The following is an 18191-nucleotide window of genomic DNA, read 5'->3' on the forward strand; positions in this document are numbered from 1 at the left end:
GGAAAGTGATAGTGAGGACCACAGTTCTATATCAATCTTAAATTTGTTCAGGAGGATCTGTAAACTGACCTGGACCAAATAATTCAACGAATGCGGGAACAATGATGCCTAAGTATTTATTTTGGCCAAATAAAATCACTGGGTTGGAAAAAGGTCTCTGGACAGTAGGGTGTCAGAGGAAGTGCCTCTGACTTTGGACCAGATTACTTTGTATCCAGAGAATTTGGAATAAAATTTAATGGTTTCTAACAGAGCAGGGGGAGACCATTCTGGCTCAGTTATCAGGACCAAGGCATCATCTGTGAAAAGCATCAGTTTGTGACTACTACTAGCTATTTGGATGCCCAGAATGTCAGGGTTCCTGCAAATCAGAAGACTGCATCCAGCTCAATCTTTACCATAAACTACTCTTAAACCCATTGTGGCATGGACAGTTATCCTGCTGAAATAGATCACGTATATCAGGAAATAATGTTGTGACGAATGGATGCACTTTGACAGTAATAATGTTTGAGTGGATGGCAAAGGTCAAACTGAAGTTCACATTATATTGCAAAACCCATAGATATAATTAGAGCTGGACTTTGGGGGCTTGATTTGTGAATAGGCCCAGATCTCAAGAAACATGACATTTAAAACATATCTAATTTAAAAAAAAAAGTGTGTTATCATTTGAATTCTATGTTTTCTTAAAAACTGACAGATTTGTTTGCTGTACACCTTTCATGGGACAGTGGTCTTGTTCATAAATAATTTAAAATTAAAATGATTTTTCTGCCTTGGCTGGGTTTTTATTAAATGTAAATTGTTGTGAAACAAACAAAAACGTTTCCATAAAGTATCCCTGGGTCTAATTTTTTGTAAGTAGTTGAAGTGAAGGATAAACAGACACAGAGTTTACGATTGATGAAAAAAAACATTTTGTTGACAGAGATAATGACAGGTTTTTGGATAATTATAGACATTTGTTAGAATCTTAGTTAAATTGTTATATCCTAAAAGCACATTTCATTATTTTAAGTATGATGAAAGCTTTCTGATTAAAATGTATTTTCTGAAAATGTTCCTTCTGTCATGAACCTGTTCTGTTTTACTGCATATATTTCCAGCCCTTCATTCCACTGAGGGTTAAACTATTTTCCTTTGGTCAGCCAAAAATAATCAACATAACATTTTCAACAGCCTATTCTCCACTGACCATGTGAGCCATTAGTGCATCTTTACTATTAACCACTTTCTGTGGAGAAAAAGGTTTTAACTTGTGCATATTAAAATATAACAGGTCCTCATCCTTTCCACTGTATTAATATTACAGTAATTGGGAACTTTATAACTAAAATGGTTAAAGTACTTTAGTTCAGAATAAGACTATGTAATCCATTCCTAGTAACAAAGATATGTCAAGACTGCAAATATATTTTAAATTGGAAAAAATCTGAACTGATTTTGAGTATTTATTAAGAAAGGGAAGAGAAAGGAAGGAGGTAGACCAGACGGAGGCTCAGTTTATGTCCTTCTGACACCTGTAGACGTGTCATATCTTCCCGGTTTATGGAGCAACACCTTTTTCTGTCTAAATCTAGAACTGGGCTTGTCATTCCTGTGGCAAGTTGCCAGTTGCAATTGTCAAATCTGAAGGAGCTTTTAAGGTGTTGAGCTACTTTAGGAACCATCTCTGAGAGCTTCTAGACTTTTGCAAAAAACATTAGCACGATAAACAAATTTTGCTGGACGATAAATAGTTACAGAAATTATTGCGATAAATGATAACATTGCCGCTTGGAGACCCCAGTTGTTTTTTCCAAGCTGGGAAAAACTGCATTGGGTGATTATGTTTTAGGTGCAGCTGTAGGCTTATTGTATTGCCGTCTTTTTGTTGCCAAGGCTTTGGAACAAATGCGACATACCGGCTCGTACAGGTAAAGTGGTTCACCATGGTCATTTGGTTTAAATCCAAAGTGCTCCACACTGCCGCTGTCGCGTTCGATTCCATGTTTGTTTTATTTCAAATCTCGACAAGAAGGGGAGGGGTGAGTGGAGACTGATGCACCAGAGTGAAACCTTCTGTCATCAAGTCTCTTTGGTAGAAAGAAGGAGACACAAGGAAAACAAACTAGCAAGCTAACGGAAAATATTGAGCCGATTTAAATGTATCACCCAATTAATTTTGATCATGCTTTTGCATGTTTTATTGCTTATTGCGACAGGCTAGAAGCTCCCAGAGAGGGTTCCTACTGTTCTCTATCGTAGCCAGAGCTTTTAGGTCTTCCTTTATATCAGGTGAAAGTCCCTCTGTTCTTTGTTCCTCATGATGCTTATTAGAAAAAAACTCCATCTCATTTTTTGCTGGGTGAATAAGTGATTGGCTGTAACTTCATCCCATTCTGGGTCAGGATTCTGGTTGTACTGCTAACTTCAGCCTGGGTTATCCTGCTTCAAACTGCTGTTGCTGTGCGCACCCAAGCACCAGACTCCCCCTCTTCAATTGGCTCAGTGGTTGCTCTAAAATTAACAGTGTTCCCTTCTGTTCCCTGTTTGAGTAATAAACAGCCCTATAAATAGTAAATGGCTTGTACTTGTACAACGCTCTAACTAGTCTGACAACCCCAGAACGCTTTACACTACAATCAGTCATTCACCAGTTCACTCACCCTGACGGTGGTGAGCTATGTTAGTAGCCACAGCTGCCCTGGGGCAGATTGACAGAGGTGAGGCTGCCATACATCGGCACCACCGGACCCTCTGACCACCGGCAACAGGCAATGCGGGAGAAGTGTCTTGCCCAATTGTCGCCCCCGCTATAGCCTGCTGTTGGTCCTCCTTGACCTGTCCATGTAGTTGCGGTGTCGCTCATTGTGCAAATAACAATTTCAGGTTATGTTGGAGCAGGAAGCGATTATGTAGAATACAACAGAAACCCCCAATCTCATTGTCTTTAAATAAAATGTTTTAATATTATTTAGGAGTTTAATACATGTTTATAAAATACGTACTTCTAAATGTCTTCTTAAGTGAGATTCGGGGCTGTTCAGAAAATATCTGGGGCTGAAGCCCTAGAAGCCCAGGTCTAATGATGCGCTGGGACCTCTTGGCTGCTTCTCTGACTAATCTCCTCCCTGCATGTCAGTTCAGGAGGACGTCCATTTCCTGGTAGGACTGCAGGTGGTCCCTCCATCCATGTTCAGATGATGGATTGACCAGAGCTCTGAGAGATTTTCAAAGCTTGGAATATGTTTTAGAACCCAACCCTGCTTTGTTCCACACCTTTCACCCTGCTGTGCTTCTTGGTCTTCCTGATTCCATTCAACAAGGTTCTCTAAGAAATCACTGAAATGGTTTATGGATCAGCTGGTGTCAAACAGATTAAATGATAAACAGCTGGAATGTGATTTATTTTGGAGGTATCAGACTTAAGGCAAACAAATACAAATGCATGCAACACTTTTCTGATTTATATTTGCACAGAGGTTTGGAAATCTTGTAGAATTTCCCTTCCACTTCACATTTATGCAACAATTTGAGGTGGTCCATGAAATCCACATAAAAAAATTGTAAAGTTTGTGATTATAATGTTTGAAAATGTGAAAAAGTTCAAAGGGTACGAATACTTTTGCAAGGCACTGTAGACCATTCATAGTTAAACAGTTATTTAACGTTTAAAATCCTAAATTAATCTGTGTAATCAAAGTAGACCCTTAATGTGTCATTAACCCTGAGCTGTGTTTTAATTCAGATACTTGTTCAAATTAACGTTTAGTGGGGCATTTAATCTGTCACATTGACCCGCAGAAGGAAGCGTTTTGTTGTTTTTTTGCTGGTGCTAATATATGTATTAAAATACATTAGTACTGTCACTGTTAACAATAAAATCAACCTGGCAGAGCTGTATTTGTGACTGGGCGAGTAGAGGTAAAGGTTCAGTGTGTATTTATTGCAGAGAAAAGTTCAACTCAATATGGTGACTCAGAATTCATCATGGTGGACGGCTGACAGTATTATCTGCTGCCTATTCATTATACATTACTCATGCGGCACTAGTCAGGCCTCAGAGCGCCAGCTGAAATGGAATTTAAAAGGGTGGATTGTGATGCAGAGGAAAAGGACAAAAGACAAACAGGGAAAAAAGAAGTTATGCTGGAGAAATGGTAGAGGGTGCATTACCACCATGGGATTTAACATTTTTCATACACCCTTTTTTTTCCTTTTTTTTTTTTTTTTTTTTACAAAAGCCTTTTTTACTTCACTGAGTTATAGGTTTTTATGCTTAAAATCTGTCACCATAATGTTAATTAGAGAAAGAGCTAAGATGAAACAAACTCCCTGGGGGCTAATGACATTTAGGTTTGAATGAAGTGGGCTGATAAAGAACCCCTGTTGTTTACTCATTGGAAAGAACAAGCAGCTAATAGCAGAGAGAATACTAACAAGTGCCCCTTATCTTTAGGTTGTATAAAGCCCTTCAGAAAATGAAAATATTCAGAAACTGTAAGGGAATACAAATTTAAATCATTTGTTAATTAGTGTAACTTTGCTTATAAATCACATGTACATGCATACAGACAGAAAGGATTTTAGAAAGACAGTTTTCATGTGTTGGTTCACATGGTCAGCAATAATACATTGGTATGCCATTAATCTGGATTAATGTAAAATAGATATTGATGACAAGCACCAAAATTTCCCTGCAGAAGAATGTTTAACTCAGCTTACTTGTGCTTAATCAATCTGTCTGTATGATTTGATTGAATTGAGGGCCTTGAGATGACATGTGTTGTGAATTGCCGCTATATAAATAAAACTGAAATGGATTGAAGTGCAGGGGCCTAGAACTATAGCTGGCTATGTGGAGATGTTGCAGAGGCCATCACTCCTGACAGAGGCTTCTTGTCCAAATGGGGATGATTGGTTCTTTCAACAGAACAATATAGCAGTTCCCAACATCCATATTTTTTTCAGAATAATATTATCTTCTCTTGGACCATCTTACATGTTCTCCTCATCTAAATCCTACTGAAAATGTTTGAGCCTGGATAGCAGAAATGTCCATCGTTGTGAGACTGTGATGAATTGTTGGAAATAATCAACAAGAATGGGTGGGAGGTTTTACTACGTACTGTTTTTGTCCTTTTGGCTGATGGTATTAAACTTTTAATCAGCTGATATAAAGTCTGTTAAACTTAGAACTAATTTTTTTATTTCTTTTTGTATTCTAATGCCTGACTTACAACCTGCTTATCAAGTGGCGTGAAATGTGAATGCTTGTCTGGGCTTAAAATTTTGACAAATATATACCAACCTTGCCCTCACCACACTTGGTGCCAGTCATGACAAGGCCAGGGTCAGGCAGGTCACCCTGGCCATCCTGAGTGCTGTAAACATAGGTTCCACGGCACTTCACCTCTATGCCGCCTGTCTTGATGGTTGTGTCGATGGAAACAGCATTGGTGCCTTTGGGCTTCTTGGCAGCACTATGGCATTGAATCTTGCCACATTTGGCATCGCTGGGTAAAAACATACACAAAAAATTAATGCATTTCAGTCACTGAGCAGCCTTTTTGTTTGCTGCAAAAACTAAATGCAGAAAGAAGCTAAAACACGTTTTTTTTTGGTGGTGGTGGTAACTGCACCTAAACATCAAGACATTTCTAGCTACAGTCATCTTTTTCTAATTACATTCTAACCCTGCAAAAAGTGTTCACTGAATCATACTCAATAATTCCTAAGGGGATCTTTCAACACAAATACAGAAATCTTCAAAGAAAGGTCTTCAATGTACTAATTTCATGTCAGTATGGTCATACTAATAACTACAGCTGTGAAAGAGTTAATCGGAAATCACCCAATTAGTTGGGTAGTGGTTGCTATGTTGCGTTAGTAACTGTTCCCTCCCGACATTCAAGACAAATGTCGCGAGTGTATACTTTAGTTCAAAGAGAATACTTTAGTTCAAAGAACAATTGTGAAGGTGAGAGATTCAGCTCAACAGAGACTTCAGGACATCAAGAGTTGCCAACAACCCCCATTTCAACCTGGAGCGACTCACACAGACAGAAGAGGCAATTAGAAAGATTTATTGACATATATCAGAAAGTTCTTCAGTGCTTGGACCCCGGCAAAAGACGCAAAGGATGTGAATGTCTATGAGCTTGGATGATCATTTTAGGATTAGGATTAGTGAAGCCTTCCCCCCGGGGTCCGGACACTGGTGGTGGAGGCCAGAGGAGATAAGGAAGCCAGGTGGAGTCTGTGAGCACGGAGGAGGAGATGGGGTGGAGGCTCAGCTGACCATCAGGAGAGTCCATGTATGGACGGCTTTATGAGCAAAGCCTTGTAGGATGATTGGTTAAGGTGGAAAGAGGACCTGGTGCAGATTGGCTGAATCGCAGGCGCATAACGAGATGGTCAGGGAACAGGTGAGTTTTCCAGTCTGAATTTTCGTCTAAACTCCATGACCATCAAATCCTGAGAGAATGAACTGTAGGATCCTGCACTGCAGAGCTTGCATCAATATACATCATGAGTCCAAGACCACCGTGCAACATTACACACAAGTGTATTTGACAGTTTACAGCAATTACAGTATTTGCCTCACACCTTGTCACAATTTATCTAGTAATCTGTGGTAAACGTCACCCTGGTGATCATTGGGGAGGGGAACGTGACGGTAGAAAACCCGGACAAAATGTTGCACGGACTTTGATTTAAGATTTAAGTTTATGATCATTTATTTATTTATTTGAAATGTGTCACCAGCACAAGCATGAATAACACTGGGGTTTTGAATTCTCATCTATGTTGATCTATGATTAAAGTCTAATATGGAGTGAAATTGAATGTCTGAGAGGGGTCATCATGCAGTTTGGCTGCATTTTACCACTTTACTCTGTGCATCGCCAATTTCCCCTGAACGTAGAAATGGGTCAGAGTTGCCATGAGGCCGGCATATTTTCCCATTAGTTTGTTTTTATATAACCCATTTTGTGTGTGCGCGTGCCTTATAAATGAGACCCCAGAAATATTGCATTTTATAAACATAGGCAGTAAACTTCTCAGATTTTAATCCTATCTAGAATTTGTGGTCAGGTACCAAAAAGCAGTTTGACAAACAGAAGCCAACAATCTCCAAGCACCAAAACAAGGATAGCTCACCATCAGGACAGGTTTGGTCAAGAAGTTAATATCCAGCATATCACAGACAACTGGGAAAGTTATTGAAATGCAATATCAACACTACAAATACATTTAATGTGTTTGCTAAAAATAATCCATCAAAAGATATAAAATGTTTCAGTTGTTCATACAGTCGCATAGAAACCTGTAAAAAATGTTAATGCCACAAAACACATCTGAACTTTGGGCCTCGACTGCACAGACCCGCTTCACTGTCTATTTTTTAATGTACTCTAAAAACCCACCTTTTATACTTAACTTTTGGCATAGCATGACAAAGCTCACCTTATTCATTATATTCAATATTCTTACATCTTTTACGTGTTTTATATCATGTTTCACTCAAGTTGAGTATAATTTTACATTTTACTCTACTTGCTTGTAACTTCTTTTATATGTTTATCATATATGCCGTACTTATTTGTTCAGTACTTTGGTCAACTGTGCTGTTTTTGAAGTGCTTATAAATACAGTTGACTTGACCCCGGATAACTTCCACCAATCTTTGTTTTATGCAGCTTTTCACTGAGAGGCAAAACCTATGTAAAAATGATGGGGGGAAAAATCGAGTCCATCTTGTACAGCTGACAGGACAGCACACATTCATACACACAAGGTTCAACAGTTGGACACTTAACCACACTCAGTGAACATGTCATTGAGTCCTTGGGCCAGACACTGAATCAGACACTTGTTGGTCTGCTAGTGTGTTTCTAAAAGAGAAAGAAATGCTAAAAGCTCTCCATGTAAAGACTATAAAAAAGCTTTATATAACTTTATGTTAGACCATTCCGAATCATGGCTAAAGCTTTCGACTTTCTGCATATTGTCACTTAGCAAGGCACCTTTTAGAGAAATCACCATACCACCACACAGTGGTGGTATGCATTTGTCTTCATAGCAGGCACATTTACATAACCTCAATTGATTCAGTGACTCCTTGCAGTCAGAAACACCTCCATCTCTCATGTAGATCTCAGTAATGGATTCAGGCATCAGTGGCTCATGCAGACAGCCATCAACCATTAGGATCCACAAGCTCATTAGCATTGCTAAACATGCTAATTTAGCTCTTTGTAGCTTGAGTGTTCAGAATCCCTGACCGTGGGAGCACAAGAGTCTTTGGAGGGACAGAAATGTTACAGTGAGAGAGACTGAGGAAGTGTGTATAACTACCATACCTTCAGATACTGCTTAACTTAGTCAATATTAACCAGTTACCCATTTTACCACTTCGTTACATAAAGTGTTATTTGCTTTATGTTGAAGGCATTAGCATACAGGTCCTGTTATTTATATTTTAGAAGGAGGCATTTCAACAGAAGATTTATGCTGTTTGTCATGATCCTTGGGGGTTTGTGTTTTCATTATTGTTGTTTCTGGATCATGCTTTCTTTAGTTAATTTTTGTTTAGTGTTGGTTTATATTACTTCTTACTTTTGTTGACCGGTTAGTTATTTTATAGCTTCTTCATTTGGTCTTGTGTATTTGGTTAGATGTCTTCCCTGTTTCTCTCTGTCGGCCCCTATTAATTCTACTCTCTCAGTGTTATCCACCAGTTATTTAAGTTTCACCTGCCTCCTTTCATTTAGCCATTAGTCTGCACCTGTTTTCAGCCATGATTTAAGCCCTCAGATTTTTCTGTCCCTGCGTTGTTTGGTTGCTTGCCGTCTCCAGTTTTTTGCCACATGTTTCATTCACCTCATCCTGGTCTTGTAAGTTTTTTAATTGAATCATTAAAATCTTCAAACTCCTCATGCTGCTACCGAGCGTTTGTCTGCAATTTGGTCATAAACATGAAAGCATGACTCTGTTGTGCTGAAACAGGGAGTTACATATCAGCAGTTAAGTAGGAGCAGAATATATCCCAACAATGTTAGCTTTTTTTTTTAAACCTCTATATTAGAATTGGTGGATTAGGAAATGATGGTAGTCTCACTGGCAAGCGTCCCAATAGGGAGTGAACACAGAGAACACTGTTAGTAATGCCAAATGCACTTCCTGTGCTAACTGCTAATATTTGACGCAAAAGATAGTTTCAAAAGTCAACTCTGTAATTACTCTGTCCTTGCTTAATAAACAGACATATCTTATAATTAGTGCTGTCAAACGATAACAAATTTTAATTGTGATTAATCACATAATTTCAATAGTTAACTTGAGATTAATCGCATATTTTGTCTTTTTATGTCTGAAAGTGTATAAATGACACTAGTAAAAAACATGCTTGTACAAAAATGATTTTTTAATTTTTTATTTTCAAGCACTTTTCAGAATTGGAATGAAAACATCCTGGTGCCATAAAATGTTAAACTCTGGCCAATAATGGCTAAATCACTAATCATAAGGCCCTGATGTTTACACGATATGTAAACAAATGTATAAATAAATAAAGATTTCACGCCAAAATATTTTTTTGCCTCTTAAACAAAGATAGACATGGTATGAAGCATTTACATATTAAGTAATACTAATTTTACATTTTAATAAAGTCAGAAGTTTTATTAAATTTTCACTCTCTCACACATCTAATCCTGAGCTTTCACACCAACAACAATAATTTCTTCGTATATTTTTACAAGCTGTTTATATCCACATACATAAACTGTTTTCTTTTAAAGTCTAGAATACGGTTTTAAATTTCCAGGTCATTCCACAGTCTTACACATTGCTTGCAACTGGGACAGGAGTTTAATATCCTTGTATAATATAATTGAACTTGACTTTGTAAAGTGCCTTGAGATGACATGTTTCATGAATTGGCGCTGTATAAATAAAATTGAATTGAATTGAATTGAATTGAAAGAACTGCTTAGCACAGCTTCATGTGCTGACACTGTAACTCTAGGGTACTTCATTTCGCAATGTGATTCAGACTTAGTTTGTCAAATACAAAGACAACAAATTAATAAGCATTAAAGTACGGTTTATGGGTTGGGTTTCTGCAATGTTATCAGCATGTAAAAACTCATCTTCTGAACCAATCTCTGCTCGAAATGGTGATCTGCACCAAGTAATCTACTTTCAGCAGTTTCAGAAACAAGCCCAAAAAACTGCAACTTGCAACTCATGAAATTTACAAGCAATTTTAGAAAACAGAAGCTCAAAATCGAATAAAATAAGCGAACTTGACAACAGTGAGCGCAGGTCTGTTTTGCTACAGTCTCTAGCATTCTTGGAACTACGGAAAGCGGGAGGGTAAAAAAAAAAACACAGACTGGAGAGCGCTGCAGAGAAAACAACATTAACGCGATTGACCTGCGTCAAAAAAAATATCAGTGTTAAGGTCTAACAAAGTTAACGCGTTAAAACTGTCAGCCTTACTTATAATATTGTCTGCATTGCTATAATTTGTCCTGAAAAGGAGTAAATGAGGTATGCCATGATTATTTTCATTTGGGTTTTACTGAGAGATATTCTAGTTCCATAACTTAGATTTTACTGTACTAATGGGTTTTCATTAGATGCAGAGAACGGCATCTCTGCAACCAATATTCAGGAGAAGATAAGTGGACACTTCAGCGCCTCTGCTGCAAACAGTTCCACAAACTTAACATAATGTAAACATTAAAGTAATTGTTAACATCACTGCAAAATCACCTTTTTTCACACTTTTTGTAGTTGCCATGTTCATCTTTCCCACAGTTCCCAAATGGGTTCCCTGCTGCATTGACATCTTCAAAGCAGGCATCATGGGCTGGTCGCGCTCCTGGAAAAGCAAAGACTTCCCTCAGTAAATCATGCAAACACTCAGGGTGTTTGTGTTCTAGTATTAACTGCAAAATGCATGTTTTCTGTTCATTAGGAACAAGCTGATGTGCTGCCTTAAACAAAACCATCTGTCCACCGCTAGGATGAGGATGCTCAGCCTACACATACTGCAAGTCCTGGTATGCAAAACATATGGTTAACGGAGTGAGTGAGGCAGGTGTTTTCTAGGCTGAAATGTAATTTTCCTTACCGTAGCCCCAGAGCTGCAGGCACTGCTGTTCATGGGTGAGGCACATGCCGTTGTAGCAATAGGCCTTTCCATACTGGCATGAGGAGCCGTCAAGCAGGTAGACATTGGCGGGACAGTAGGGAGAGGCCCCAGTACAGTATTCTGGCAGGTCACAAGACCCTGCTGGCCCTCTGCACATGGTGCCCGCTTGCTTCAACTGGCAGGAAAAGAAAGTAGAGGAGGGAGGAGGGTAGCAAAGGACAGTTGGATGTCATAAATCAGGTAAAAACAAAAGGACCATTACCTATGGACCTGAAGGTAATAATTTAGCTTGAAATCCTTTATTAGAATAAATAATAGTCTAAATGTTTTTAAATATGGTGCAAAACTATATTTGATCCAAACTTTGTCATCATATTCTGTCTTTAGTAATGGAATTCCACTTTATACGATGCACAGAGAAAACTGCATGATTTTCAAACAAAACTTTAAACAACTTTCAGTTGCTATTCTCTTCTAAAGTTTGACTACAGCAGTGTCGTTTTTGTGCAGATACAGACAGTTTCTCATCCACCTGGTACAAGTGTGCAAAAAAACTTAAACTTAATCCATCTCTTATTGCACCTCACACTAAAAAATGAATCAGAACCATCCACACTTTAATTTGAAGATATTTATTGAGAGAGGAAAAATAAAATCCTTTGAAAAACACGATCACCAGAAGCGATGTTGATAGCCCCCTTGCTGTCAACACTTTCTACAGCCACTTTTTTACCAACAATTGCAAAACTTTCTACGGCAAGCTGTGACTCAGTAGAAAGAGTTGCATTTTGCTACCAGAATGCTTGGGTTTGATTCCAGCTTCCTCCCTCTGACATGTGGACATGCAACCGGGGAAGGCACTCAAGTTGCCAACTCATCTGCATGCTTATGAATGTAGCTCTAGTTTAATACAATCTTAGATTCCACCAGCTTTATTATAAACATTCACAGACCTGCTTATTTTTGTCTTTCTTCTTCTGGATTTGTGCTGTCATAGGGTGAATATATAACATTATTACATCATAACCCTTTATGCATGGCCAAATTTATTTAAACGTTTAAGATTAATCCAGTGGCTTAATCTTAAAGTCCTTCAGGGATCATCTTAGGTCTTTCAGGGTTTGCAGCAAGATGCTGCAGATGTTCTATAACTCTGTTGTGGAGACTGTGATCTCCTCTGCCATCATCTGTTGGGGTGCCATCTACAACAACCCTGTGAAGAAACCCTATAACACAAGTTACAATAGCATTTAATTTCCCTTTGGGATTAACAAAGTATTTTTGAATTAAGATTGAATATTTCACATATTTAAAGCCTTCTCACGTCTAAGGCCCTTGATAATCAAACTCCATCATGCATCAGCGATCTGATTTTTCTTTTTCTACCTTTTGAAAACAGCAACCTTTAAGATAAGGTATTAAACATTTTTTTAATGTTTTCATGTGTCATTAGACACATATTTCTGCATCAACAGTGTTTGTTCTGATATAACATTCTAATCTTAAATATCTTTTCTTTAGCTGTAAGCAGAAACATTTATTGCCCTGCAAAAGACTGATGACCTGTGCAGGGTGTACCCCGCCTCTCGCCCATTGACAGCTGGAGATAGACACCAGCACCCCTCATGAACCCAATAGGGAAAAGCGTATTAGAAAATGGATGGATGGATAGTACATTTATTACACACATTACTGTGTGTAATGAATCTATATAATGTTATTCCCATTAGCCCATGCGGACTTCCTGTTTGCGGTAAGGCGTATTGTGTCACTTCCTGTTGTTGCTGTGTGAACGACGGAGCTTTGCTCCAGGCTCTCTCGCTTTTTATCTTTAAACCTCTTTGCTGTAACATCTGTTTCCAAACATAAGCACTTTTAAAACATTGTCTGTGGCTGCTCATCACGTTTGGGAACTCCTCGTGTTTCACACGGTTTGTTCTTTGGCGTGATAATAGGGCGTTAGCCTAGCTTTAGCCTAGCGTTAGCCTAGCGCTAGCCAAGCCTTAGCCTCATAATGGCTTCTCCGTGTCTGACTAAGTCTCCTATCTGCTGCTCTCTGTGTCAGATGTTCAGTTATTCCTCTGCCTCCTTTAGTGATGATGGTACATGTAATAAATGTAGTGTTTTTGTAGCTTTGGAGGCGAGGGTGTCAGAATTGGAGACCCGGCTCCGTGCTGTTCAAAAACCAGCTGATAGCCGCTCTTTTGCTAGCGCGGAGCCGCATAGAGTAACTTCACGTAGCGAACCTAAAGCAGTAGCACCCGAGCAGCCTGGTAACCAGGCTGGCTGGGTGACAGTTCGTAGGAAGCATAGCTCTAGATTACAGACCCCAGATCACCACCAACCCATCTGCGTTTCTAATAAATTTTCCCCTCTGAGCGACAATCTCGCCGAGGAGCCGACCTTAATTATTGGCAGCTCCATAATAAGAAATGTGGCACTAAAGAAACCAGGGACCATAGTTAAATGCCTACCAGGGGCCAGAACAGGCGACATAGAATCCTACCTAAAACTACTGGCTAAGGATAAGCGTAAATACCGCAAAATTGTTATTCACGCTGGCGGTAATGACACCCGGTCACGCCGATCAGAGGTCACCAAAGTTGGTGTTGCTTCGGTTTGTGAGTTTGCTAAAACTATGTCGGACTCTGTAATTTTCTCTGGTCCCCTGCCTGATCTGACCAGTGATGACATGTTTAGCCGCATGTCATCATTCAACCACTGGTTATCTAGGTGGTGTCCAGAAAACGACGTGGGCTACATTGATAACTGGAGAACTTTCTGGGGAAAACCTGGTCTGATCCGGAGAGACGGCATCCATCCTACTTTGGATGGTGCAGCTCTTCTTTCTAGGAATCTGGCCGGATTTATTAGTCCTCCTAAATGCTGACAACCCAGGGTCCAGACCAGGAAGCAGAGCCGTAGTTTAACACACCTCTCTGCAGCTTCTGTACTGTTACCCACCCATTACCCTATTGAGACGGTGTCTTTCCCACGGCCAAAACTTAACAGATCAAAAACTTATCTAAAAGGAACAAATCATAAAAACCTAATAAAAATCAATACGGTTCACCTTGAACCTAAAAATAAAATAATAAAATGTGGTCTATTAAATATAAGGTCTCTCCCTCCAAAGACTTTGTTAGTTAATGAATTGATTTCTGATAATCAGATTGATTTGTTTTGTCTCACAGAAACCTGGCTACAAGAGGACTACGTTAGTATAAATGAGTCAACCCCCTCCAGTTATTCAAATTTCCACATTCCCAGATCTGTGGGAAGAGGAGGAGGAGTGGCAACTATCTTTCAGTCTGATTTATTAATTAGTCCCAGGCCAACTAATAATTACAGTTCTTTTGAACATTTAACCCTCAGTTTCCCTCATCCAAACTGCAAAGCAATAAAACCTCTTCTGTTTGTTGTTTTGTATCGTCCACCAGGCCCTTACACTCAGTTTTTGGATGAGTTGTCAGATTTCTTATCTGATTTGGTGTTAAATACTGATAAGGTTATTATAGTGGGTGATTTTAACATCCATGTTGACACTGAATGTGATAACCTTAGTGTAGCCTTTAAAACTATCCTAGATTCAATTGGTTTTGCTCAAAATGTGCATGAACCGACGCACTCTCGGCTCCATACTTTAGACCTTGTTCTGACATATGGCATTGATTGTGAAGAATTAACAGTATTTCCTCACAACCCTGTCCTGTCTGATCATTTTTTAATAACATTTGAGTTTAATCTAACTGAATTCTCCACCCCCAAAAGAGGGTTCCATTATAGTAGATTTTTATCGGATAATGCTGTATCAAAACTTAAAGAGTCTGTCCCCTTCTTAATATCCTCAGTATTGCAGAAATGCCCTGTAGATGGCAGCATTGCTGTTTCTTCCCATTCACAAATCGATACCTTTGCTAACAATGTGACTTCCTCATTGCGTTCTGCATTAGACAATGTAGCTCCCTTGAAAAAGAAGGTGATTATTCACAGGAAGCTGGCTCCTTGGTTTAATTCAGAGCTGCGTTCCTTGAAGCGCAATGTTAGGAAATTGGAGAGAAAATGGCGCTCTACACACCAAGAGGAATCCTACTTAATCTGGAGGGACAGACTATTGTTGTATAACAAGACCCTCCGCAGAGTTAGAGCAGCATATTTTTCATCATTAATTGAAGAGAATAAAAATAATCCTAGATTTCTCTTTAGTACAGTTGCCAAACTTACCCAGAGCCACAGCTCTGTTGATCCATCCATTCCCTTAGCTCTCAGTAGTAATGATTTTATGGGATTCTTCATAAATAAAATTGATGCCATTAAAAATAAAATAATTGGCATCCTCCCAAACATGATTACCTCGTCCTCAGTAAGTGAGGCAGCATTGGAGGAATCTTTAGAATCTGCGCAGTGTTTGAACTGTTTAGAAGCAGTAGAGCTTTCTGAGCTATCTAAAATTTTAGCTTCATCTAAACCTTCTACCTGTATGTTAGACCCAATCCCAACCAAGTTGTTTAAGGACATATTCCCTTTGATCAGTGGCACTATTTTAGACATGATTAATCTATCCTTAGTAAATGGATATGTACCACAGGTTTTGAAAGTAGCTGTTATTAAACCTTTACTTAAGAAACCTTCTCTTGATCAAGATGAGTTAGTAAATTACATACCTATATCTAATCTTCTTTTCTTATCTAAAATTCTTGAGAAAGTAGTTGCTAATCAACTTTGTGAACATTTACAAAGTAATGACCTACTTGAGGAGTTTCAGTCAGGCTTCAGAGCTCATCATAGCACTGAAACAGCTCTGGTGAAGGTCACTAATGATATTCTCATGGCCTCAGATAATGGACTTGTGTCTATACTTGTCCTGTTAGATCTCAGTGCTGCGTTTGATACAGTTGATCACAATATTCTCCTACAAAGACTTGAACATACTGTAGGGATTAAGGGGAAAGCATTAGGCTGGCTTAAATCTTATCTGTCAGACAGATTCCAATTTGTTCATGTTAATAATAAATCTTCCTCAAACTCTAGGGTCACCTGTGGAGTACCACAGGGTTCAGTCCTTGGACCAATTCTCTTTACTATATATATGCTTCCGATAGGCAAAATTATCAGACAGCATGGGATTAATTTCCACTGTTATGCTGATGATACTCAGCTATATTTATCCATAAATCCTGATGAATCCAATCAATTACTTCGACTGCAGTCATGTCTTGATGACATCAAAAGCTGGATGACTTTAAATTTCCTGCATCTAAATTCTGACAAGACCGAAGTTTTAATCTTTGGGCCAGAGTCCTCAAAAAATAAACTTCTTAACCAATCACTTAATCTGGGTGGCATTAAACTGGCCTCTGGTAATAAAGTAAAAAATCTTGGTGTTATTTTTGACCAAGACATGTCATTTAAATCCCATATTAAACAGGTTTCCAGAGTTTCCTTTTTTCACCTCCGGAATATCGCCAAAATTAGAAACATTCTGTCCAGGAGTGATGCTGAAAAACTGGTCCATGCATTTGTTACTTCAAGGCTGGACTATTGTAATTCTTTACTATCAGGAATTCCACAAAATGCAGTTCAAAGCCTTCAGCTGATCCAAAATGCTGCAGCAAGAGTTCTGATGAAAATCAACAAGAGGGATCATATTTCTCCAATTTTAGCTTCCCTTCATTGGCTTCCTGTTAAATCAAGAATAGAATTTAAAATTCTTCTTCTAACGTATAAAGCCCTTCATAATCAAACTCCATCATATATCAGAGCTCTGATTGCCCCGTATGTTCCTAACAGAGCACTTCGCTCTCAGACCGCAGGTCTGCTGGTGGTTCCTAGAGTCTCTAAAAGTAGAATGGGAGGCAGATCCTTTAGCTATCAGGCTCCTCTCCTGTGGAACCAACTCCCAGTTTTGGTCCGTGAGGCAGACACCCTGTCTACTTTTAAGACTAGGCTTAAAACTTTTCTTTTTGACAAAAATTATAACTAGTGACTCATGTTACTCTCAGCTACCTTTATAGTTTTACTGCTATAGGCTTAGGTTACTGGAGTATATCAGGATCTAATTTTCTCACTATATTGAGTTCTACTGTTCTTCAATTATGCATTATGTGTTGTCATTTCTGCTTTAACTTTCTGTTCTCTCTCTTTTCTCTTCATAGTAGGTACACCTGGTCTGGCGTTCTGTTAACTGTGACATCATCCAGAGAAGACGGCTCACCCGCTATTACCATCTAATGTAGAACAGATTACTAGATCAATGTGTGCTTCTGTGCTTTTTGTTTCTCTTGTTGTGTCTCTGTTCTGTCTTCTGTAACCCCAGTCGGTCGAGGCAGATGACCGTTCATACTGAGCCCGGTTCTGCCGGAGGTTTTTTTTTCCCGTTAATGGGTGGTTTTTCTTCCCACTGTCGCTTCATGCTTGCTCAGTATGAGGGATTGCAGCAAAGCCATGTACAATGCAGATGACTCTTCCTGTGGCTCTACGGTTCCCCAGGAGTGAATGCTGCTTGTCGGGACTTTGATGCAATCAACTGGTTTCCTTATATAGGACATTTTTGACCAATCTGTATAATCTGACCCAATCTGTATAATATGATTGAACTTGACTTTGTAAAGTGCCTTGAGATGACATGTTTCATGATTTGGCGCTATATAAATAAAATTGAATTGAATTGAATTGAATGTTATTCACTTTGTGAACTGAATTACTGAAATTAATAAACTTTTCTATAACATTGCCTTTTATTGAATATGAATGTCTGAAGATATGGGCAATGAGTAACACTAAAGATTTGAGAAAAGCTACCTGGACTGAAAAAATGTTGGTATCGGCTGATATTTAAATATCTGCTGGATAAAATAAGGGGGTGAGTGAAGCACCTCCTGTATAATACTGTGTGAGAGTGTGTCCCAAGGGCCGACTGTGACATGTAGTCTGAAGTGCTTTATGTGCACTAGAAAACTGAGACTAAACTAGAAAGTGCTAGGACCAGTCTTGAAGAACATAAATCCTCGGGGTTTACTGCATATTGTCTGATATAGAG

General features: G+C 38.9%; 2 protein-coding genes across 2 annotated transcripts in view; both read right to left on the reverse strand.

Annotated features, from left to right (window-relative positions):
• LOC118565912 overlaps nt 1–18191 on the reverse strand; it is a 377406-nt gene that overhangs the window by 54188 nt on the left and 305027 nt on the right. The gene's annotated exons all lie outside the window — the stretch shown is intronic.
• Nucleotides 1–18191, reverse strand: part of adam19a (ADAM metallopeptidase domain 19a) — a gene marked incomplete in the record, with an annotated part of 318150 nt that overhangs the window by 18739 nt on the left and 281220 nt on the right. The window contains 3 exon segments of the mRNA XM_036146125.1: nt 5297–5501; nt 10771–10879; nt 11132–11327. Of these exon segments, the coding sequence (XP_036002018.1) occupies nt 5297–5501; nt 10771–10879; nt 11132–11327 (510 nt within the window).

This window comes from Fundulus heteroclitus, chromosome 14 (genome assembly GCF_011125445.2).
Source record: "Fundulus heteroclitus isolate FHET01 chromosome 14, MU-UCD_Fhet_4.1, whole genome shotgun sequence".
In the NCBI taxonomy this organism is placed as follows: Eukaryota; Metazoa; Chordata; class Actinopteri; order Cyprinodontiformes; family Fundulidae; genus Fundulus; species Fundulus heteroclitus.